Below are 24821 nucleotides of genomic sequence, written 5' to 3' on the forward strand. Positions count from 1 at the left end.
AGGAAGTTTGAGTATACGAAGTTTGAGCTTCGATCTAACTGACACATTAAAATAGCTGTCATTCCACTTACGTTATTTGTGCTCATGCCTTTCACTGTCAGTTATTAATGTCAATAAAATGTTCTATTTTCACTGTTCCCGAATTTTTCTTCATATTTTCTATAATCCACTTTCAAGAAAATCATGTCTTTTTTAACTACAGTTCCATGAAAATATAATTGTTTTGTCGTTAACATTACTCCAATAATTCAAAAATTAAAGCGAAAACCATGGATGAAATAACTTTCAGTGATAAAGTTGAAACGTACTTTTCAGAACTAGGGCGATGGCTAGTATTCTTGTTTACTCTGGATTTGTTTATATTTACGTAGTTTGTAATTAATGTAATACATAATATTTATATTATTACAGGAAAGTGTGGCGAAGCATACTTTTAGGCCAAGTCCTGTCCCTTCTACTGAGCTGTAAATGCATTTTGACTACATTATTGCAGAGTGCTACATGGCAGTTTCCTATTACAGGACAACTTGTTGTGCCGTATATGACACTGTTTGTTTTGTTTACTCCGATGTTACTATGTAATGGAGTGAAAAAATTATTAAAGTAAGTGCCGGTATTTATTTATATACATAGTAAATACTTTTAAGTGTATTTAATACTTGTAGAAATAATATATATCCACCTTTTTTCCACCAAGTGGCTTATGTACTATCTAGTCGTATCGAAGGCCTAAATGTAGCAGTAAAATTAAGCAAATACAGAGAAATAATACTTTAGTCCACATGAAAGTTAATTTATGAAGAATATACTATAGGTCTTTCAATATGTTTTTTAATTTTTAATAATGACATGATAATTGTGACACTTTTCTTGTCTATAGATGACAATTACCACATTTCAACATGTAGGTTACAAATTTTTTTGCATTTCAGTCACAGAAAATTGTTATGTAAAGTAAATATCTATTTAATTGCTCAATTTGCTTTTGTTTTTCTCTTTTGGTATGAATTAAAACAGATAATATTGCTAAATATCTTTTTCAGGAGATGGTGGATAGTTGTCATTGCATGTACGCTGGATGTAGAGGCTAGTTGGCTCCTGGTCATGTCACAGCGATTCACATCAGTTTTGAGCTGACAGCTGCTCGCATGTAGTGGTGTTGGTGCAGCACTGGTGGGCGGTGCATGGCGGGGACAGCGACTTGGAGTGGCGCATGTTGCTGGCGCCACATTGGGCCTCATGGCTGTTGTCTGTGTGGTATGGGCTGATGTAGAAGGTGCCCCAACAGATGGTATGTCTAAGTTGCAATGTATAATTAACTTTTGTTATAAATTTTTTGTCTAAGCTGTTTTTTTGTAGTCAATCTATACTGATATTAAAGATGAAGGACAGCTCTAAAAGTACTAGACCAATTTAAAAAAAAAAAATTCTGGTTGCCAATTATATTATAACATCATGCTAAAACCAATAAGAGTAAAACAGCATTGAATAATAATGCAAAGAGGAGGAAAAAGTGACACTGATATAGTGGTATAATTTCAATTAGATAGATAGATAAAATCTTTTATTTTTCCAATTTTTATTATTTACACTTATACTGTCCTGCAAAACTCCTATCAGGGTTTGACGGCAGGTACATAGTTCTCTCTTATCTACTTACTAAATAGGTACATATTTACATATATTATTTTAGACAGTATTTTAATTCACACACAAAATACAGTATTCTGTTTGAATAAACTAAACTAGTCTTTAGATTTCTATTTGTACTATTTATTATTTATATACTTTTCATTTTTTTTTCAGGTAAAAACCAGTTAGTTGGTGACATGCTGTGTCTCGGAGGATCCTTGCTGTTTGCAATGGTTACTGTGCTACAAGAAATGATGCTCAAAACTCATTCATGCTCAGATTACCTGGCTTTACTCGGTCTGATCGGTAGTGTGGTGTCATGTACCCAGACATTCTTCTTAGAGTTCAGCGAGCTGGTGACATTTAACTGGTATGAGTTAGACACAATCATGCAGCTGGGCAGTTACTGCACAGTGCAGACAATATTCCAGATACTACAGTGCTTTATGCTCAGAGATGCTGGATCTATTATATTGCATCTGTCTTTCTTGTCAGCAGATTACTATACTCTCATTGCTGGAATGTACATATTTCAATTTAAGGTGAGATATTTTTACGATATCAGGCATTACATAATCTTATAAATAAAATTATCGTATCACAATGTTAGTTACTCTATACTCCTCAGAAATGGATTGACTGATTTTTTGATTCAGAAATATTTTTTTCTGATTTTGCAATTTTATATACATTTAATGTATTGCAAAATAATTTTATATACATTTAATGTATTGCAAAATAATTTTATATACATTTAATGTATTGCAAAATATTTTCTTCTATATTTTTTGCTCTAAAAGTTGTCTGGAAGTGATTGCTTAAATGATAAGACTGTGTTCGGGTGAATAATACAATGTTATCTTCGAGACGATGTATATTACAGATGATAATAAACTAACAATATGTACATAAAAATAATGATCTTATATACTAAATAACAATAGGAAAATGTAAGGTGGGGTGACACAGTTTAGACACGGCAGTGCTTAGTAGACAGTATTGAATTTGTCTTACTAGACATTATTAAATGCAATTATTATTTTGATGTATCTAGGTGACTGTGTCCCATAGACTGCCTATTGTGGTTTCTTAATTATGTTCTTTCTAATTAATTTCTGGTGCGATAAATATTAATAAGTAAACTTTTGAATTCACAGTTCCATGCGCTATACTTCTTATCGTACCTGCTGGCGATGGTAGGCGTGTTTCTGTTCAGCGCAAGACCGTCTACCCCACCTCAGCCTTTACCGCAGCAGCCGGAGAGGTTGCCTCAACTTGTTAACGATTCTGTGCAGTCTCAGGACAATGTCTCCATGTAAGTTTTACTAATAATAATAATTATGAATAATTCACACAGTGCCATCTAGTCCTAAATTGAGCAGAGCTTGTGTTATGAGTACTAAAGAAGTGATAGAATACTTAAATACAATGTTTGTGAATACATAAGTAATGGCCATAGAAAACAGTCAGACCAATACAAACAATCATACTAATGAATACAAACTACTGGCAATGTTAAGTGGTAATAAGTGAAGAAGGAAGAGAGGTAAAAGAGAAAGACCCCTATAGTCATAGGGGGTCATGCCCTTTTACCTATAACCACTTACAATTTTTTTTATACTATGATGCAAACTAGCATATGGCTCATCTGATGGTAAATGATTAGCGTAACCTGATGTAACCTAACGCCATGGCCGAAACACCACACAATTATTTTGAAAATAATTCTATTTACAGGGAGTACACAGTTCCAACACTGGACTGTATACCCATAGAAGGATTAGAACCACCAATGAGCAGAGATACGACATTCACATCGTTCCTGGGGGGCCCCCAAAACAGTGTACCAAATGGAACAATTTCGTATGGTCACTCAAACGGCACGCAGAACATCAAGGACCCCTGTTAGTGAAGCATAGTTTTATTGTAGCTTGTACTTTATTATAGACTTGTTTATATATAAGACTAACTATACTCAGTTGCAGTAAAACTAACATAAAAGGTAAAAAAGTTTGTATTGTCATTACAAATATGACAGTACCCTATTACTTTAGCTTCGTTTGGTATTTTTATTATTTATATTGAATACATTGATATTATTTATTCTATATTTATGATTTGTATTCATGGATGATTTTTTTTATTGTGCATCCATACATGAACAAATGCATTTTTTTTAATACTATAATTAACTTCCACCTCCCCATTTCTTAATGATATACTTAAAATACATTTTAGAAAGTGAAAACAAATAAATACTGCTACCAAATGTGGTTATATGTATTGTTAAAGCTCTCAAAAATCGACTAAATGTGTTATTATTTCCATTTAGTGAGTGTTTATATGATATTTTTGACGATAAAATATTTGTTTGCCTTTTATGTAAGTTCTATTGGAACGGGCTTAGGTAACTAAACTCAAACAATTATTTGTGAATTACCTGTGGTGCATTAGGGTATTTGATTACTATGAAAATGTAATGTGTTTAGCTATTATGAGAAATTATTTCGAGATAGAATTTTATGTAATCTGTTGGTCAAGTTAGTTGAATAATTTTGAATGCAGATTATATTGCAATTACGGGTCTATCGTTGTATAGATATTAACAATGTCTTTTTAAAGATGTGAGTCGTTAGTATAATTATTTATTCTAAAAAAAGTTGTCAAATACCCTATACTGATGTCAATAATCATAAAATACTGTTTACTGATAAATGATCAAAAAATTATTGTTACTATACAAGGCCTGTAGAAAGGGTATACTAAACCGCTAGCGCTAACATATTACTAGTAACTAATTCATTGATACCGTGTGATATTATTTCTGAAAAATATTTTTATTTTCATAGGAAAATAAACATGTATTATTTATTACAAAGAATCGCCAACCCTATTTGTTCGTATCCAATCAAAAACAGCCGACGTTCATGATTAGAATGGTAAGTAGAGGGCGTAACCAAATTACGTGTAACATATTTTCGTATTATTACAGCTGATGTTAGGGCTGTGTCTTTTGTTAATGTATATTTATACATCAATTTGAACCCGCTTTTCTTAAAAAAATACATGGATTCAAGGAAAGTTGTAGAACAAAAGATATTCTTTACTATGGGTGGGTACTTTCATATCCTTGCGGTTTAGTTATACCCTTTAAGACTAATCCTGTATAATCATAAAATCACTATTTATACTGATTTTTATGATCATGTAGTCATTGTTACCTATTTATAATCGTTAAATTTCCTCTCCGATCGATCCAACGTTCAATTCAAATGAGGATTGGAATTATGGCGGCCTGAACTGAGTTTCGAACGCCCTAGCGCTGCCCCTAGACTAAAGTTGTATCCGTCAGGTGGGAGTTGTCCTCAGCCGCTCCATAAGTCCTCCCACGGGTCTTAGGTGCCATATGCACTCGCCCCCTATCGTCCGGTGAAGCTGTAAAGGCCAGCTGCGACCAACTGCATTCGAGTTGTCCGAAAAAAAGATCGCTAAATTGCTGTTACTCCTGATGATCATAAAATCAGTATTTTATTAACTCATAATAAAAATTAAGATAGCTACAATTAATATAATTGTACAGTAAGTAACATTAGATGCACTTCTGACACGAATCAATACTTTATGAGTTTAAAGTGAATGAAGATACTAATAAAAATTTATAAAAAAATATTAATATTGTAAATGTTTTTAGTTGTATAAGTTTTCTGATTGTTAGCTAAACGATATTAATAAATAGGTTGTATGATTATTTAAATGGTTATAAAATGTGTTGAAAAATACACACAAATGTATACACATGTAAGCACACATTAGAGAGTGTTTTATCATGTTTAGTGATAATAGTAATACTAATTGCTAGTCGTAAATAGTAATTTATATTCATATTACTTAGCGCACAATTCACATAATACATTGCAATAATTTTTTACCATTATAAACAATTAAATCAATTGTTAAAATATATCGGATATAGTTATAGAGCCTAATAATAATCAATTAAACTGATCAATTTGTAACACTGGATGCATAATCAAAGTTGTGCTTATATTGAGTGTATTTCAGTAATAATAACTAAGTAATTTACACAGCGCCATATAGTCCCAAGCAACAACTGATATAAATACTTGAATATTTTTTTGTAAATAATAGTTCAACGAGGTGACAACCTCACACAATATAATAAATATTATATATAGTTTTTAATTTGAGTTTGTTGTAGATATAAATTGATTACAATTACAATTGTAGCGCTGTAACCTCACCACTATACACTATAGTAAGTACATATACAGGTGTAATAATTGAATTACATTAGTAAGTTTATTTGATAAGATACATTCGATGCGGTGTCGTAACGTAGAATAACTTTATAGTGAACTTGAATCCATGTTATGTAGAGACGTAAACTAATGTAAAGGTGCCAAGTGTTGACGGAAATATTACAAGTGTAGGCACACAATCAATATGTATCCCGTGTTATAATTGATAAATAGATATAAAACTAAAACTGCCACATACTCGAATTTTTACTCGGAAAATTTTAACAGAATACGGTTTAGCTACATTTGTATGGAATTTTAAACTAGTTTCTATGAGAGAAATGTATTGGAATTGTTTAAGAATTAGTAAAGTTACATATAAAATAAAGACTTAGAACATTTACCTATATAGCTTTGTAAATTTATATAAGATTAATGTGTAAGCAATTATTTTGACCTGAAGGAAGAAAAACTAGTACTAGTGTTTATAATAATATAAAGATATTTCTTTATGATTAAATATACACACAGCATTACTCATTTGTCATGTGTGTACATTCAAACGATAATTTAGGAACGACATTAAAATCTATACATCAAGAATATAAAGAGTAGCAACAATATGCTTAAAGATTAATGTATTGGTGGAAATATACCACCTGAGCGTGCAGCAAATTCATGCTTGCCTTTACCTAAAAACACTGAGTGATTTAGATAAAGAAATGCATGCATATAATATTAGATTCTTACATTTTCTAAACAGTAGATATTTAACTTTCTGTACAGGAAAGATGTGAGAAAAATTATATTTTTTCTCTTTGTTTGTTCGCCCTAACGCGACCTAATTTCTGAAACGGCTTAATCGATTTGGGTGGTTTGTTTGTGGCGATGGGTTAGTTTTTACTAATGTATTTAAAATATAAAAAAATAGTTTTGGAGTGAGAGGAAATCACTGAATTTTTTAATGTCCGTGCTATCAGCTGTATTATAATCTAGCATGCTACAGCAAGCTGACTATTTATTATCTTCAATATATAGATTTATCTCTCATTTGATAGCAGCAAGAACCAGGATTACTTTTTATATTTTTTTAACATTTGCGACGCCGCTGTTCCGTAACACACACTCGGAACCGCAGCTGACTTTCACTAGGCTTCATAATACAACTACTATAACAATCTAAGATGCTTTCGACCGGGAGAAAATTTATCACCGGAACTTGTTGCTGGCTCACGGGATATAACGAGAATCATAATAATGGTGTCTACGTTATTCTTTTCCACTGTACTTGCTTTTATTCTTCAGGTCAATCTCATAAGTACTATATAATAGTTATTTGTGAAGCTGTGATTTTGTTCCTTATCAAAATAATACTATTGTTAATTGCTTTACCAAGAATTTATTGATCTCAACGTTGATATTTCTAGCTTACATTATTATTTTAGTGCAGTGATTTTATATTTAAAAATGCTCAATTATTAATAATAAGATTTTATTAATAAATCATACAAATATTTAACAGTCCATTAGATAAACCCACCAACTTTTATTGTTACATTTAAATGTCTGATATATATTTTATATTTTGTTTTACAGGAAACTAATATATTCGGCAAATAATTTGTTACATAAATGTGATACGGTTGTGTTAATTTATGTTATATTTATAAAAGTAATGATAGGCGATATTATAATACTAAATAGAAACGTTGCATTTCTACAATATGCTGAATTTTCATAACACGTATTATAACTTTTTTAATATGAAATAAACTTTTTCATTCGTTTATAAATATTATATACATAAATAGGAAGTATACTAAATTTGTAAATTCTTTAGCAGGTATATCGAAATAAACCAAAAAGTTGAACTGCAATGTGAAATGTTAGAGAAAAATAAGCAATAACTCCAATTTAACAAAAATGTACTAAGTATTTGAATTTTTGCTTTGTATAGATTTAACCGTTCAAGACTAGTCATTTACCGTAAGGCCTAGTCGACTTGGTCGATGACTATGTACATAATCTCTATTTTCAAGTTTTATACTATGCTCGTTCCGACTAGTCACAATTGTACAAATTTTTAAGGGCAGCAAATTCAGCTCTGGTCTTATAGATCCAATTTTGTTAAGGCCAATAGGCCATTTTGTTTTGTAGGATTTGCTTTACCTGTACTACATTACTATAGTAAAATATATACTTTTATCAGTGGATATTTATAATTGACTGAGAAAGCTGGTGTTTGCTCATTATACCAGCATGGTGCCGATGACAAAAATCTACTAAAATGGAAGTAATTTAAAACTTCAACTCTTTTAAATTTAAAACACTGTAAAAGTAAAACAGGATTATGAAAGAATAACAGCTTATTAGAACAACAGGTTATTTTTTAATCCAGCTGGTTTGTAAACAAAAATGTTGTACGAATTGGAGTACGCAGATAGTCACTAATAAAGATCTTATAAAAAAGTAAAATGATAAAATGACAGACATGTCATCCGCACCTTACTACAACGCGCAGAGCATAAGAAATTTTGTGCCCCTAATAAATAGGAAATATTTTTCTGTACTTTGAGTTCAGTGAAATGTATCTAATAATGAGTGTCTTCGAAATTTTATCTAACATGTATTTTAAATTTGGTAAATATACAACATTTTCTGAATGAAATAATTGTTTTTTTTTGTATTGTTTTTATGGTGTTATTTTGAGGTATTTATTTTGTTGTAGGTAATCATCTGATCCCCGCAACTTTGTGTACTTAAAATTAGTACTTCAATTGCCTATTTTCTATTTATATTATCCCTTATTAGCGAAATATATGATTCTCCATACTTTCATCCTCTATATCAACTGTGCCAGATTACACTTTGATAGAATAGAATAAAACGGATGTCGGTCATCATGAAAGGTAACAATTATTATAAATAAAAAATAGTCAAACTATTATATATCATATTATTATTAGAAACGAAAATATGTAATAAATTTACATTTATAATATACATATGAGATTGGATTGTTATTAGTTTTTTTTTATTATATTACGTTGGTGGCAAATAAGCATACGGCCTAATATGATGGTAAACAGTTATCGTAGCCTATGTACGCCTAAAACTCCGTTCAGTTTACGTTTGACTACCGCTGGTAAACGTTATTTATTAACTTTTACCCATTGTACTCGAATTCCCATGCGTTGCTATTCCCAGGTTACATGTACGGTAAATTTATTGTACCTAACCAACAATTTTACTGCCTTGTCTCTTTAACCAGAACAATTTGCTTCTTACCTGCAAAAATAGGCAAGATTTACCTACGCAAACGATTGTATACTAATCTGGCTCTAATATAACGAATTTCAGATTGTAAGTACTGGGTATATTCATAAAATATATCAACACAACATTTTCATACTTTTATTAATAGCCACATCAGCCACAAGCTACGTCACAAATGAAATTATTACATTATGTAAATAGTAAACAAAAATCTTATAATACAAACTGCTACCTAAGTAGCTTATTAATATACAGAAGTTATGCTTCATCTTCGCTGGCGGATACGGACTTCGCAGAGACCGGTGAGTCAGATCTAGAGCCAGAACGAGATCTGGATCCTGAGCGTGATCTAGAACCGGATCGAGATCGCGAACCTGACTTTGAACGCGAGCGTGACTTGCTTCGTGAACCGCTTTTCGAACGTGACCGAGCTCGCGATCCACTCTTTGATCGTGACCGAGCCCGTGACCCACTCTTTGACCGTGATCTGTCTCGAGATCCGCTTTTGGAGCGTGATCTATCTCGAGATCCACTCTTGGAGCGTGATCGTGCTCGAGATCCGCTTTTAGAGCGTGATCTAGCTCTAGATCCGCTTTTGGAGCGTGATCGATCTCGGGATCCGCTCTTAGAGCGTGACCTGGCACGAGATCCGCTCTTGGAGCGTGATCGGTCTCGAGATCCGCTCTTAGAGCGTGACCTGTCTCGAGATCCGCTTTTGGAGCGGGATCGGTCTCGAGATCCACTTTTGGATCTGGATCGGGATTTACGGGTTGATCTGAAATTTTAAAATTATTACATTAGGGCGATGTAACTTAATATAAAAAAATAGGAACTACAGATATTTTCTATATATATTAATTATATACCACACACACACAGACCCTTAGAACTATAAATCATATTATAGTGCGTATTTAAGCAGTATATACACTTCCTGCTATACTATTTATAAAAAAAAGAGTCTTACAAATTATGTAGAAATTATGCAGAAAATTTATTACAAGAATTGAATTTTTTGATGGATGGTTCAATCTGGCCGTTTTTCAGTGCGTCTTGCTCTTCCCTGTCATGTATATAAACTTGGAAATTTAATAAAAATCATCCCACCTACATGGTTGTAAATAAAAATTAATATTTCTTTATATTTACCCGTCACTGTCCGAAGCGGACATGATCCTCTTGCGGCCTTTATTAGCAGGCGGACTGCGGCTGCGACTGCCGCTGCGGCTCCGACTGCGGCTGCGACTCTTGCGGGAACCATCCGAGTCCGACTCTGATGTCGATATGGTCTCTTTCGATACAATCTTTGCGCGTTGTTTAGCGCTGAGTTTCTCGTCAGCAGCCTTGGCAGCTTTCTCGCGGCGACCAATACCTTTTTCGCCCTGTTTGAACAAATTAATATTTAGAATTCATGTATTAATGCACGAGTTTCACTTTTTTATGTAATTGCAATGGCAAGTAAGCCGAAGTTGCACCACCATGTTATCACCATGGACATAATTTTGTCTTGTATTATTTATGGTAAAAAAGTATTTTCTGATACTAATACGGGCAATAATGTAGTGAAGGGACCATTTTCTGTATAGAAATTCTAATGTATGTGCATAAATTGACCTTGACATTTTATAATTATGGTATTGGTCTGGGTGTTTCCTTTGTATATTGTCTCTGTATTTACAAACAAAAATGTATTTAAGCATATCTAACAGATGTCTTGTACCTATAACACAAGCTCTGCTTAGCTTAGTACTGGATGGCGCTATGTGAATTGTCCAGACTTATAGTTATATATCTCTGGAACACGCAGTTGATGATGATTTATACCAATAATTTGAACTTATAACCGTAAAAATGTATTTCGTTATCGGCTTAAAATAGTTAATAAGCCGCTGATGACTAAAGCTTTAATATTTCAATTTCACTGTCATATCATCTCATACAACCGAATAACAGATTACAAGCTACATGATGGCGGAAATAGATGAATCAAAGATGTTCACGCAGGCGACTATCTGCAACTACTCTCTGCGACTGCAGTGATACTCGTACTTGTGTTCTTTGGGATTGTTACCTTTTTGCGTCCCTTCTTCCGCGGCGGATCGCTGTCGCTGCCCGAGCCTCGCTCGCGTCGCTTGCGAGACCGACCCTTTCTGTTCTCCTTGGGCTCCTTGGGCTTGCGTTTCCGAGCTTTCGATGATTCTCTGTGTAATACATAATCATAATATATTAATACGTGTAGTAAAAACCTAGTCCATTTATATAATGGCTAATATAGTAAGAAGGTCTGTTTGGATAGTGAATATAATATAAGAGAGTTCCGTACCCGTCGTCGGCGCGCGGCGCGTCGCTGCCGCTGCCCGAGTCGGACACGTACTCGTCGCGGCGGCGGCCCCGCCCCTTCGACTTCGCCTCCGGCGGCATTTCCGCGAACAGGAGCGCGTTCTTCGTCTTCTCCTTGTATTCCTGCCTCTTCTGCAGCATTTCTACGGTGCTCTTTTGTTGTTCCTCTTCTCGGCGACGCCTTTCTTCTTCCTGTTAAACATTTTTTTTTATTATAAGCGATTGACGAAATGTCTAATATTAAAAATATATTGTACTAGTATTTAGGGGACGCGAATCAGTTTTAACTAATAAGGTTGTCTAACTTTTATTTACGGTTTTACATGTACAAAAATTACAATGGGTAATCGGTTTGGTCACTACAGCACTTGCAATAGCAGGTGCTAGGTGGTGGGCGACTGGCGTATATGTCCGCGATGAGTGAACTTCTCTACTCATTTTGTGGCGGTGATCAAAGCAACAGGTGACAGTCGACGGCCTACATAATTACGCGGCGGTACGTCGCGGGCTGCAAGCGTACCAGACCGCATTCGCAGCCCGCGGCGGCGGCTGGACTGAGACGCGGTTTCGTGCCGGGGGCGCAGTGACTACTGACCTGCTGTCGGCGGAAGGCCTCACGCTGCTCGCGCTGTCGATCACGCAGCGTGAGCTCCTCGTGGTGCTGGCGGCGGGCGCGCGCCACGTGCCACTGCGCCTGCGAGAGCAGGTCGGCGGCGGCGCGCGCCTCCGCCGCGGCGGCCTGCGGCTCGAGGCGCGCGCGCTCCGCGCCGTCGGCGGGCGCGGCGGCGGCGGCGGCGGCGGGCGCGGCGCCGGCCAGCCGCGCGAAGTAGCGGTGCGCCAGCTGCAGCTCGTGCACGGCGCGCAGCACCTGGCGCAGCGCGGCGCGCTCGTCGCGCAGCACGTGGGCGGCGAGGCGGCGCAGCGCCAGCGCGGCGTTGTAGAGCAGCGCGGCGTCGTGCGGCGCGACCCGCCGCGCGCGCAGCAGCAGCGCCCGAGCGGCACGCGCGCGCCCCGCCGCCGCCGCCGCGCGCGCCGCCCACGTCAGCCACTCCACGTCGTGGTGCATGCGGAACTTGCGGATGCAGTTCTCGTACTGACGCACGCAACGTTCATTATCTTAATATTATAAATGCGATAATATTACAAACGCGAAAGGTTTTGAGTGTGGACCTTTGTTACTCTTTCACACAAAAGCTACTGAACGGTTTTGAATTAACTTTACAGTTATATAGCTTATAAGATATAAGCTATATATTTTACGCGAGTGAAAGCACGGGCAAAGCTAGTAATTAATATTACAGGGCTGCGAAGGCTGCGAGGAGTTCGCGCATCGATGGCACTGGAGACGGAGCAGAACACGCGTGATCGGGCACGAGACTCGCAAGATTCCTCTTCCGTACACTTCCTAACGGGAGAATACGGAAAATAATCTAGTGCTGTCAGGCCCAAAAGGGCTGGAGCTGTGGTGTTCACCAACTCAAAGAGGGTAAAAAGTAAACAAAGAACAAGAAGTAGAGATTCAATTATCTGTATGGTGTCAATAGTGTACCTCCTACGGTAAGTTTTAGCATTTACGGAATTGCAAACTTCAGCCGACTGTATTCAGCACCGCAAAGCAATTTGTTTATTTGAAAGAACGTATGCAACGACGCAGACACGTGCCACACGAACATATCCCTGTGCGGATTAACAAAATATACAATACAAAATTGACATCCATTCTTTTATAATTTAATTTGTAGATATGACTTACTTAATGAAACTTGCAAAAATAAACAATTCTCACCATTTGTATTGCGTTGATGTACTGTTTCTGCTCCACATAAATGTGAGCGATGTTCATCCAAACATCAGGGAAGTCGGCCGTAGCCTCGCGCACTTGTGCAAAGATATCCCGGGCTTCGTTGACGCAACCCTGTATAACACATGTATACATAACAAGTTATATAGTAATCAGTAAACTAGTGCTAGATTAAGCAGTATAGGCAACTGAGAACGGCGTAGCTTTTTTTTTATTTCGAACTATTCTAACACTGCTAGCTGCAGCTTACCTTAACAACTTCACCTTACAAAATTGGGAGCAAATGCAAAGGGCACTCAAATTTCATAAAGACTAATGAAATATCTGAAGGCTAACTCCTGCTTAACGAATACGACTTCAGTCTGAGGACACTGCTAAACATTCGAACCTCATCTAAGACCGTAGTGATTTAATTCGCCTTTGGAATGTAACTAAATACTAATTAGAAGGGCGACAGAAAATACTTGTGTCTCCGTGTGGTTAGGGTTGACGTCCTCGCAAGGAAGGACAGTGTCGTGTGCGCGTGAGATAAGATAGTGAGGAATAGTACAAAAATGTACTTAATGAATGAAGAAAAGCGTAAGGTGGTCTCGGGTATCCCAAGCTATACCTGGTAATTCTCATATAGTTAAAATGTTGTTCAGTCGAATTTCACTCTACAACACTACACAAACAAAAACGAAAAACACTAAACAAAACATTTATTTTTTCTAAATTCCGATATACGTAACATAATTATTGTCATTTGTTTTTTTATTGTATACTACATAGTACATAACAAAAGTTAATAATTGTGCATCATAACTCAAATAATTTAACATATTAGAATACATACCTTATGAGCCAAAACACAACCGATGCCGTTAGCTGCCCATATATTTTTCGGATCATTCTTAAGCACCTGTTTGTACATAGCAAGGGCGCGTTCTTGATGCCTTTTCTCTCTGTCCTTCTCGCGGCACGGCTGGTGTAGAGTTTGAAGCCAAACATTACCTAAATATATGTAAATAAATTAAACCGATGTCAATAATTCTTACAAATTGTATTCTATACATATATAGATTCTATATAGAGCAGAAAGTTAATATTTATTTACTATAATTCTTAAAAATACACAAAATTAATAAAAAAAATAATTATCACACGTTCACATACACACATTTAGTACTTGCCAATTGACTTAAAATATAAATGAATTATAGTTGAATAACACACACGTTTTTAAGTGAAGGTTACAACTACACATTTGTGAAAACCTCAATTAAATGGCCTTTTTTGAAACTTTCAATGCCATATATAGATTTTTATAATACTCACCGAGAGCAATTAATGAGTATGCGTCATTTGAAGTAGAGGATATTTGCAGGATCCTTTCAAATTTCTTCTGTCCTGGCCCCCATTCCTGTTGAGCAAGATGAAGGTTGCCGAGAAGCGACCATGTGTCTGGATGTTCAGTGTTAACTTTAAGGGCCTCTTTAAACCAATCAGATGCCTCGTAGATCTGACCTTTGTCACGAGCCATGCAACCCAACCTGTTAATAATAGAAATACAATCAAAAAGTTATTTGTAATCATAATCAGTATGGGTGCTGCTTGTGGAGACTGGTCTGCTCTAAACATAATAATATAATAATAACTGATTTATTTATAATTACTCAAGTAACTATTTATTTACTTATGTCACCTAATTTTTAAGAAACTGGATAACATACACACCACTGACTCTGATTATAGACAAATTCAATGGAGTATTAATATAATGTTTTTAGAAAATCTATATTTCGATTTGGTAAATAATAATAATTAACACCTAATGATAAAACTGACTCTGATTAAAAAAAAGATGTTTTCATTTGGTCAAGAGAATATCCAAATAAATTATGTACACCTTACCTTAAATAACAATCAATATAGTTCGGATGCTCCTTTAATATATCTTTGTAAAGTTTCTCAGCTTTGTTGTATACACAGAGTGCTTCATTTAGGCGTGCCAAATTATACATTGTGGTCACTGCTATAGAGTTGTAGTACTGGGCATCTAGGGTTTCTGCATCGGCTTTCTCTCTGAAAGTAAAATAATACATTTAATAAATAGTAACATTCAGAAATTTTTATAGTATTTTATACTATCATATCGTAACTAAATACGTTTAATGATTATAAAGTCAATACAGACCAGAACTGGTCAATGTCGAAAAATATAATGGCAACTTCAGTAAAATGAAATTTGACTACAACATGGGCTTTTAAGAAGAGGTTTTATTGAGGTTTTTTAAGTGTCGGCGCACGTAGTGTCACTCATGGTGTCTCAGGCGTCCATAGGCTTTGGACCATTAGATGGGCTGTACGTTTCTTTGCCATTTTAGTTCAGTATTTGTAGTGTAAAAAAAACAATCAACAGTTTGATACAGTAAAACAAAAATAAAATTCCTATTAAGCTGTTACGCTGAATTATTCTGCACAAACTTTTATGGCCTTTTTCACCCCTTGAGCTACGAATTTGAGATAAAATACAGCTTCTTTCCTCATGATACGATCTATCTTCATATCAAATTCCTTTAAGGTCTATTCATTTGTAATAAGGTAATAAATAAAATCATTTTCACAGAATATTATTAAGCAGTAGACTAATTCCACGGGGTTTAAACAGGCCACACTTTACATTACCTCTCTAGGGCATCCTCTAAATATTTTTTAGCTTCATGCAAATTTCCAAGTCTGTAATGCAAAGCTGCCACATTGTTCAAAATTTCCGCTGGGATATCTGCATTCACCTTTTCTTTTAATATCTTCATGGCGGTACTATACGCATTCAAAGAGCCCTAGAATTATAAAATTATGTCTTATGGATGATAATGGCATGGTGCACTCGTCTGCGCTGCGCTATCGCTAGCCTTAACGCTGGCGGGCACCAGTAGAGGATAATATGAACATGAGGTCCAGTCAGTAAGCCCATCATGGTAAATTCACCATGAATTTATCACAATAGTTTTCAGGGTGAAAATGATGTGTTAACATAATTTAACTAATAATTTTTTTTTTAATGGAGAGATTTGGTGATCCATGTCTTTTGGGATAACAATAATTATAATACAAAATGTAATAGATGTAAATAAATATTAATAAAAATAATGATACTAGCTAATGGCTGCGACTTTGTCTGGAATATCCACTTAATATCTCTAATTATGATAATAATCCCATATATATTTTAATATTGTTGGCTGTAGTTCGCCTCTACACCGGAAGAAAATAGCAAGTTCTGAAGTCACATTAAACCAGCGAAGTACTAACGATGTGGCTTTAACTTTAAACACCTGATTTATGGATGCGACTTTTGTCAGGGCACTACTAGGGGGCTAGAACCTCAGCCTCGAACGTCGTAAATCTCGGATGTGACGTGAGATCAAGTAACAAATATAAGTGAGCAACAATATATGGCTCAGTTGCCTCAGGCTTCTATAGGCTTCTGAACCATTTACCATCAAATGGGCCGTATTCTTGTTTGCTACCATCGTAGCATAAAATAAAAAGAATTAATACCTGTAAATCATTCTGTTCAAGTATCTGAGCTAATTCGATCCATGCTTCTACATCGTCAGGAAACTGTTCAGTCACTTTCTTAAGATGTTGCCGCGCGATATCGCGTTTCGACTGTGACGGTGAATTCGCATATAGCGATCCGAGGATCTTCATAGTCTCATAGTTACCAGGCTGGGCTTTCAATACCTTCTCGAAGCACTGCGCAGCCTAATACGAAGAGTTTATTATTTAGCTTATTTAAAAACATACAAACATCCATGCAATGTGTTGTTTATTATTAGCAATTGTGTTAGATCATGTAATGCAAAAATTAAACAAAGTACCTACACTGTATAGATTATGAAAATATTTAATAAATGTACGTATATGAAAAATATACATAATTTTTGGCAGTGGTGTACGAAATACTCTGCCTTTTCACTGGTCGCCCTGTTTAGTAATGAACTAAAAACATTTGGAAATCCAACTTTAAAATTTGAATGGAATGTACATTCCATAAATTATTTTTTTCAACTATTATTTACGTATATAATTCTTCTGCTGGTGTGCTTATTACTAACTCCTTCTAAACATCTTTGAATTGTTTGTCCAATTGGTAATTCGACTTGGTCATAGCACTGCTTTTCCGGGCATCACAAACTCTGTATATATAAATAATTTAAGTAAAGAATATATTTACATTTTCAGTATCTCCTCTGTAAATATACATCTGGCCGAGTCCATAATGTGGCAGTACGAAGTTGGGTGGTGCAAACTGTGTGGCTTGGTAGTAATACTGGAAGGCTTGGTCACAGTCGCCCTGCGCGTGGAACGCTCGGGCGAGGTGGTGACAGCTCTCGGCGCGCATTGCTTCGTTTTCCGTGTTATGAAACGCGTGCAAAGCGAGATGCTGAACTTTGCTATAGTCCTGGTAAACAAATTGGTAGATTGGTAGTTAATTTAGATGGTCCCAGTACAAACATTTATATTCTTGCATATTATTGTTTGTAACGTTCTGCATATTTTCTGTGTATATTATGTACGTCTTGTAAGTATTTATAAATATATATATATTATAGATGCTTATTTTTTTAAGTACTAACACTTGTCTAGTACTCATAATACAAGCTTTCCTTAACTTGAGACTAGATGGCATTGTCTGGGGGTATTATACTTATACAATAGTTATAGGCTTAATGTTCTCTTTTTTAATACAGCTGATGTACTTATAAATAATAAATATCAGCTTTAAATATCCCACCTTTTTAAAGAAGAAATGGTTAGCCAAGTGATTCAAGACCATTGGATTCTTGGGATCTATGGCATATGCTTTTGACAACATGATAACTGCTATCTTATTGGATTCATTCTCCTGTAGATTAAGTTTTAAAATTGAAAGGCCCACCAGGGCTCCAACACATTGTGGATCTAACTGAAGTGCCCTTTCAAATGCCATTCTGGAAATTAATTATTAATTTAGGATTGTATGAAAAATTATAACCTATTAAAATTAGTCTTGTGAAGAGAATACATTTTTTTTGTTTTTAATGGTTATGTATTAAAAATAAAAAAAAATGTATTCTGTGTGTAGACACACAAAGTACTTATTTTATTTTAAAGTTTCAATTAAGTATATCTACAATAATATCACCTTTGGGGCAGCTGGTGCAAGATGACAGTTATGAATATATATTTTTTATTTACTTATAATTCATTACATGATTTACATTACTTATAGTTTTAAATTATTTAATAAAAAGTTAAAAAAAAATATTAGCTGTCTTCGCTGTGTAGTTCACAAACTAGTTCAATGGAGCAGGCAGTAAGGCAAATTAGTTCAGTGATCCTCTTTGCTTACAGTTAATCTGTTAAAATTCTACCAAAGAAAACAAGCAAACCTAATAGGACTTTGTACTGAGATGGGACAAACAAGTCAGGTCACAGAAGAGTGCCAAGAACAAAATTGAGCTATCTCAGTTGGGAACATGCAAACCTAATAAGCAGTGTTTTTTATGTACTCTAATGCTGCTGGCCGTTGTTGGGCTTTACAGTTTCTCCAGATGATATAATAGGGAGTATAAAATTGCATAGTTAACTTACCTAGCCTTTTCTTGATTGTTCAATTTCATAAAACAGTGTCCCATACCAAGTCTAAGAGCAGCAGGACTATCAGGATTTGTTCTAAGAGCCTTTTTGTAAAATGCTAGAGCACCTCTATAATCTTTACGATTAAAGGCTATACATGCCTTTCCAAGCAAGGAAGGGACATTATTAGGTGACTGATTCAGCACAAAGTTGAACTGTGCATCCGCTTGTTCCATTTTATCACCTTCAAGCAGGCAGAAGTAGGCTCGACCGAGGAGATGGTTCTAAGAACATTGTACACAAATATGAATATTATAAAAAGTGAATGTTCTGTGTAAACATTCTCACATATGATTTCTTACTCAAATAGGTAAATTTTCAAAGCATTATTAAATTTCTACAATATATTATTTCAGAAGGACATACTCCATGTTTATGTAATATTCCAAACTTACAAAGTTGATAGTAGTCAATAATAAAGAAATAATATATTTTTCATGTTACTTTAAAATAGAGGTATTAAAAATATTATTTAACTAATATCTAAAAAACACACTTGAAGACATAATCAGAATGTAATATATGTATTCCAGTAGTAATATATGGACACAGCACTTCCAAGTTATAACAAGAATATAATATAAAAATTATAACACTAACTTTACATTATTCTTATTAGTTACACTCAACTACATATATTATATGTAACTACAGTTGATCAATTAAATATGAGGTGCAAGACCAATCTACTGTAAATGAACTTTAAATAAATATACCATTAGACCAAATCATCAAAAATATCAAAGCTTACCTGATCATACATAATGATTTTATCTGCCATAGTGTACAAAAGTGTGGCTTTTGTGAACAGCTCTTTTTTTCTATCCTTCGACTTCTCCTTATTGGCCTCCTGAACATAATATGCGGCCAACATGTCGAGGGCTCGCATTTGGTCTCTTTCAAAGTCTCGATAGTCAATGTTTGCATCCACTCGGGATGACTCCAATATTTTAAGAAAGTCATCGATTTTCCTTTGCTTGTAATATGCGAGCTAGAACATTGGATTAAAGGTAAGTTTAAAAAGTTATATTCGAAAGTTAAAGTTGAAGCATTTGATTGTTTCCATATATCAACGTAACTATGAATTTGAAAAGTCTTATGCTTGATACCCACATTCTTAAGGAGCGTTTGAGATTATTTATACATGAAAATAAGTTAGAACGAAATCTGAGCCAAAGAGAAATAACGTGGAAAAGTGATGCCAATTGGTAGCTTAGGAGACGAGGACGATCACGCCGTTCCTTCCTCCAGACAAAAATGCAGAACACAACTGTGTGAATTTAAATATTAATAGATCATTTAAAATCACAAATACAGGTCATGGATAGCTTTTCTGAAGAGATGTAACTAAATACGTTGCGAACTTTCTACGATAATTTGTTAGGTTACTTACGGCGACATTGATCCAAACATTGAGTTGAGATCTCTCTTGTTGAAGTATACCCAGAACTTCATCTCCAGAAGGCAACTGATCTGGATCTAGCTCGATCACCTAACAATAAAACATAAAATCAGAAGTGGTATTTAATTTGACAGACCGATAAAACGTATGTTATTTCCTATAATAATCCTCACCTCATCGGTGCTCATTAAAGGAATTTCGAGCGACATTTTGAGTTTTTTTTAGTTCTACTTGCGTTTTATTATAATTTCACATCACATTTTAATAAAGACATTAAATATTATTTTTCACTAAACTATAAAAATTAAATTACAAAAGAAAAATCAGAACTGATACCACAGATTACACTAAAGAATATGTTTGTTACTAGATTAGACAGATTAAAAATCTTTTTCTATTAAGTACTTTTACGGCCCTGGATAAAAAGCCATAAACTTCTACAGACAGTGTTGTCAACAAACTTTGGGAAAACCTACTAGGCGGAACACATTCTACATTTTTGTTTCTACATACATAGGTGACGATTACCATTTACAATCGTGGCCTGTCAGCTTGTTTGTAATTCCAAAACAATAAAAAGAAAATTTTAAAACATCAATGTTGTCAAACAATCAATTTAATCAATCGATTTATCAGTAATTAAATGTTTTTTTCCAATATTAAATCATTTTTTCGTGTTACCATTACCGTACTCTATTTGTCAATGTAGTCTGTGGTTTTGTTTCTGTTTACTTACTTTTATGGTCTGTATTTCTGACTCTTACCTTTGTCATTTTAAATAAACATCTACAGTATTTATTAAAAAGTTAATTCGAAACTTTCAACTCCATTAATAATTACGTGAATTGTATTCCTCTATTCGAGATCGAAATCAGACCACAAACTATATAAAGATGCTAAAACTTAACAAAATATCTGATTTAAATATGTTGTTTGACAATTTACCACTTGACTATTTATAAATTATAAAAAATAATGGACAACATAACTGGTAAAAGAATTACCTATAAGCGAACACGACCAAATCCTCTATTTCAAGAGTGGCTTTCAGAACTGTACGAGGAAGCGAATGTGAAAAAAAGTAAATTGGAACCGATGCTGAAGGAAGCTTTAGATTCAATATCAAAATATCCTTTAACGCTTCAAACTGGAGCTGAATGTGCTATTCTTAAGGGGTTCGATAAAAAGCTGTGTAGATTCTTAGATAGACGTTTGGAAGTTTATCACTTTAATAATAGTCAAAATGTGGAGGATGTGCTTGTACCAACACAAAATATTCAATTTGAACCGAATACTATTTCTATCAAACATAGTAGTACTTCTCCGTCATTTAATATTGCTGATAATTATATCCCAAGTAGCAATACAAAATGTTCAGAAAAAAATCCAGTTGAAATGTGTCCATTAAATGAGTCGCTTTGTGATAGAACAAATAAAAATTCACCAAAAAAGATAACAAAAAAATCTAAACGAAAGATATATACACCAGCATATAGATCTGGAGGTTATGCCATTTTGATAACTTTATTAGAGAATAGTAAAGAAAATCCAGACAAACCATCACTAACAAAGGAGATGTTAATAGATGGGGCCCAAAAACATAGTGAAGAATCATTTACTAGACCAAAACCGGACACTTTCTATACAGCTTGGTCAAACATGAGCAGATTAGTAAGTAAGGGGTATGTGTTGAAAATTAGAAATAAAAAAGTAGAGTATATGTTGACTGATGAAGGAATAACATTAGCTGAAGAGTTAATGAGAGATACAGCAACCAGACCTACACTTAATGATATTATATTCAATGATATTGTAAATACTAACACAGATGTTGAAAGTGTTAGTTTAGATGGAAATTTAGTAAATAGTGTGTTGCCACATGATTTTCAGTCAAGTCAGAGACAATTGAAAAATTATTCACCAGTTAGCAATAAGGAAATAAATAATTATGTGAATGTTGAGATGGCACCTGGTTCATTTGATATCATATTGTTGATTGATAAAAATGAAACTGGAGGGTATGTTTTTTGTATCCATATATTATAAAATAATCACTTTTTCACATTTTAGCATGTTTTTTAGTCAAAGATCTATCTTTTATAAAATAAAAAAGATAATGTATATACAACCCCATGACAAACTGTATATATATTTCTTAATTTTACTCTTAAAAAACTTATTCTGACAAGAAATGAATACTAAATGTAATAGTTTTATAGAAATAGAATAGAAATAATCTTTATTCAAATAAACTTAATATAAGCACTTTTGAATGTTTAAGTTTCTTGATTCTACTGCTTATTCGGAATGCAGACTCATCAGACAAGAAGAATAATAAAGAAACTTATGTGTTGCTCTTTTAAAAAATAAATAAATTTATGTATAAATAAATAATTTATATATATGAGAGGTTGATTGTGACAATAATTACCAAAATAAATCAGTATTAATATAATATTGTGATATTTCTATCATTAAACCATGCATAAAGTATGTAGGCCCAACAATCTTTTTATTTATGTTACGATATATAGTAGCCTGTCTAGCCTATTTTCCTTGGAAATTCTTTTATTGATGAATAACTTACATATTTTTCAAATTATAATAAATTTACTGCCAAACCTGGCATAATGTAAATAAATAAGAACAAATAAACACTTGCTGGCTCATCATCAATTGATTTTCATTTATATCTTTTAAATTGTATAAATATTTTCAGATTGACAAAGAAGAATGATCCTACAGTGGCACAGTTCAATAAATATCCAGATCTAAAGCATGAATACAGAAGTTTGAAAGTTGGTGACTTTACATGGATAGCTAGAAGTAGTGTCAATAGAGAACAAGAATTAGTTCTTCCATATGTGATAGAAAGAAAAAGAATGGATGATCTTGGAGCTAGCATCAAAGATGGAAGGTTCCATGAACAGAAATTTAGATTAAGAAAATGTGGTTTAAAGAATATTATTTATATGGTGGAAAATTATGGCAAAAACAAACATGTAGGCCTACCAATACAGTCTCTAATGCAGGGTTTGTCTAATACAAGGGTGCAGGATGGCTTTAAAGTTCATGTGACAGATTCTCTAAGTAATTCTGCTAGATTCTTGGCTATGATGTCTAAAAGACTGACTATAGAATATAAGGTATGTAACTTGTACATCTAAAATTAAAGGCTTTGATTCAGTATACTATGTCATCTGTGGTATACTTATGTAAAATTTTACTTTTTTACTCACCACATACCAAATATTTTTTTTAATTTACTAGTAAAATATAGGCTGTAATAGATGTTTGAATGACTTATGGCTATGGCTCTATTAGTGAAAAATAATTGAATAAGTTTTCCATTTTTGGATACTAATATCAGTACTATTATGCTTTTTCCCTACTTACAAGCAAATTTACTTTTCTACTATTAATATTAATTGATATACATTTTTCTATCATTGCATCTGATTTTTATTACAAAACTATCTAAATTTGTTGATTAATCATTCATAGCTAAAATATTACCTAATTAATAATAAATAAACTAAAATTTATATATCATATACCATTCTCAAAGTCAAAGTTACCTAAGCTAATACTATTGGCCAAGACAGGCAACTGATACATCTAATTAAATACTCATATACACAATTTTGTTGCAGAATAAATATTTAAAAGGCTGTAATAAAGAACCAGTATGTGAAGAGTTGATGACATTTGAATATTTCAATGTAACATCATCTAAAACGAAGCCACTTACTGTAAAGGAGACCTTTATAAAATTGTTATTGCAATTAAGAGGGGTATCTGTTGAGAAAGCCTTAGCTATAACTAATGTATACAACACACCTGCACTACTCATTAAGGCTTATCAGAACAGTGATGATAAGGAAGGAGAATTCCTACTTGCTGACTTGAAATATGGTGATCTAAGTCGAAAAGTGGGACCGCTAGTGAGCAAGTCCATCTTTCAATTGTTTTCTAATAGATTTATGTTATAGTTCCTCTCCTATCTCGATATTTTTCTATTTGTATACTAGTGGCATACAAATAGAAGAATATCGTAGTAATGTTTACAAACAAACCAAGAATCCATTGAATTGTATATACGAAATGTTATTCAACTTGGTCCACATGTTTAGGAATTATGTGTAACACACGTACAGAAATAGAGCGTCAAGGTTTGTACAAAAAGTGGTAATTATGCTTCCACAATCGATATCAGGAAGTTTTTAAATAAAAATATACCGTTTAATTGTGTTATTATTTCACCCGATGTGTTAATGCATGTAGACTGCGAATGCATCAGAAGGATGAAGTTGGACTCTATTCTCCGCAATTAGCCTCTCATCTGGGACGTTGTGCGTGTAGAGCCAGGCTACTAAAGTACCCAGCCAAGTTCCTCCAAAAAGCGTAGAAGTCTCCTGGTGCCTTCACAGGCTTCACGGAGCGA

At 34.2% G+C, this 24821-nt stretch overlaps 3 protein-coding genes across 3 annotated transcripts; 2 read left to right on the forward strand and 1 right to left on the reverse strand.

The window, feature by feature from the left end:
* Positions 1-416: 416 nt before the first annotated feature.
* Positions 417-6789, forward strand: LOC131850951 (solute carrier family 35 member F1-like). The gene is made up of 5 exons (XM_059201370.1): positions 417-603; positions 1044-1291; positions 1807-2174; positions 2790-2947; positions 3370-6789. The coding sequence occupies exons 2-5, from the start codon at positions 1240-1242 to the stop codon at positions 3539-3541; spliced, it is 750 nt and encodes a 249-aa protein (XP_059057353.1). The 5' UTR covers positions 417-603; positions 1044-1239; the 3' UTR covers positions 3542-6789.
* A 2552-nt stretch (positions 6790-9341) lies between these two features.
* LOC131850947 (RNA polymerase-associated protein CTR9 homolog) lies at positions 9342-20733 on the reverse strand. Its single transcript, XM_059201365.1, has 17 exons — positions 20551-20733; positions 20369-20467; positions 19727-19966; positions 18931-19199; positions 18092-18287; positions 17531-17758; positions 16852-17058; positions 15976-16130; positions 15202-15372; positions 14626-14840; positions 14144-14301; positions 13294-13422; positions 12103-12600; positions 11491-11699; positions 11239-11368; positions 10317-10549; positions 9342-9942 (listed from the first exon to the last, which is right to left on the reverse strand). The coding sequence occupies exons 1-17, from the start codon at positions 20584-20586 to the stop codon at positions 9426-9428; spliced, it is 3690 nt and encodes a 1229-aa protein (XP_059057348.1). The 5' UTR covers positions 20587-20733; the 3' UTR covers positions 9342-9425.
* A 517-nt stretch (positions 20734-21250) lies between these two features.
* On the forward strand, positions 21251-24433 carry LOC131850948 (crossover junction endonuclease MUS81). Its single transcript, XM_059201366.1, has 3 exons — positions 21251-22395; positions 23097-23523; positions 24031-24433. Exons 1-3 carry the CDS (start codon positions 21353-21355, stop codon positions 24367-24369), a joined length of 1809 nt encoding a protein of 602 aa, XP_059057349.1. The 5' UTR covers positions 21251-21352; the 3' UTR covers positions 24370-24433.
* The last annotated feature ends 388 nt before the right edge of the window (positions 24434-24821 follow it).

The sequence above is a fragment of the Achroia grisella genome, unplaced genomic scaffold (genome assembly GCF_030625045.1).
Source record: "Achroia grisella isolate CSIRO2021 unplaced genomic scaffold, CSIRO_AGI_Agris_v1 utg780, whole genome shotgun sequence".
Classification (NCBI taxonomy): domain Eukaryota; kingdom Metazoa; phylum Arthropoda; class Insecta; order Lepidoptera; family Pyralidae; genus Achroia; species Achroia grisella.

Bases quoted from the DNA above. Each gene is read 5' to 3' on its own strand.
- LOC131850951 (XM_059201370.1), top strand. From the start codon at position 1,240: ATGGCTGTTGTCTGTGTGGTATGGGCTGATGTAGAAGGTGCCCCAACA. The intron at 1,292-1,806 runs GTATGTCTAAGT...TTTTTTTTTCAG, and splicing joins AGAAGGTGCCCCAACAGATG to GTAAAAACCAGTTAGTTGGT. The intron at 2,175-2,789 runs GTGAGATATTTT...TTGAATTCACAG, and splicing joins TGTACATATTTCAATTTAAG to TTCCATGCGCTATACTTCTT.
- LOC131850947 (XM_059201365.1), bottom strand. From the start codon at position 20,586: ATGTCGCTCGAAATTCCTTTAATGAGCACCGATGAG. The intron at 19,200-19,726 runs GTAAGCTTTGAT...CAATGTTCTTAG, and splicing joins AAATCATTATGTATGATCAG to AACCATCTCCTCGGTCGAGC. The intron at 17,059-17,530 runs GTAAATATATTC...TCTTCGTATTAG, and splicing joins ACAGAGGAGATACTGAAAAT to GCTGCGCAGTGCTTCGAGAA.
- LOC131850948 (XM_059201366.1), top strand. From the start codon at position 21,353: ATGGACAACATAACTGGTAAAAGAATTACCTATAAGCGAACACGACCA. The intron at 22,396-23,096 runs GTATGTTTTTTG...AAATATTTTCAG, and splicing joins GATAAAAATGAAACTGGAGG to ATTGACAAAGAAGAATGATC. The intron at 23,524-24,030 runs GTATGTAACTTG...ATTTTGTTGCAG, and splicing joins GACTGACTATAGAATATAAG to AATAAATATTTAAAAGGCTG.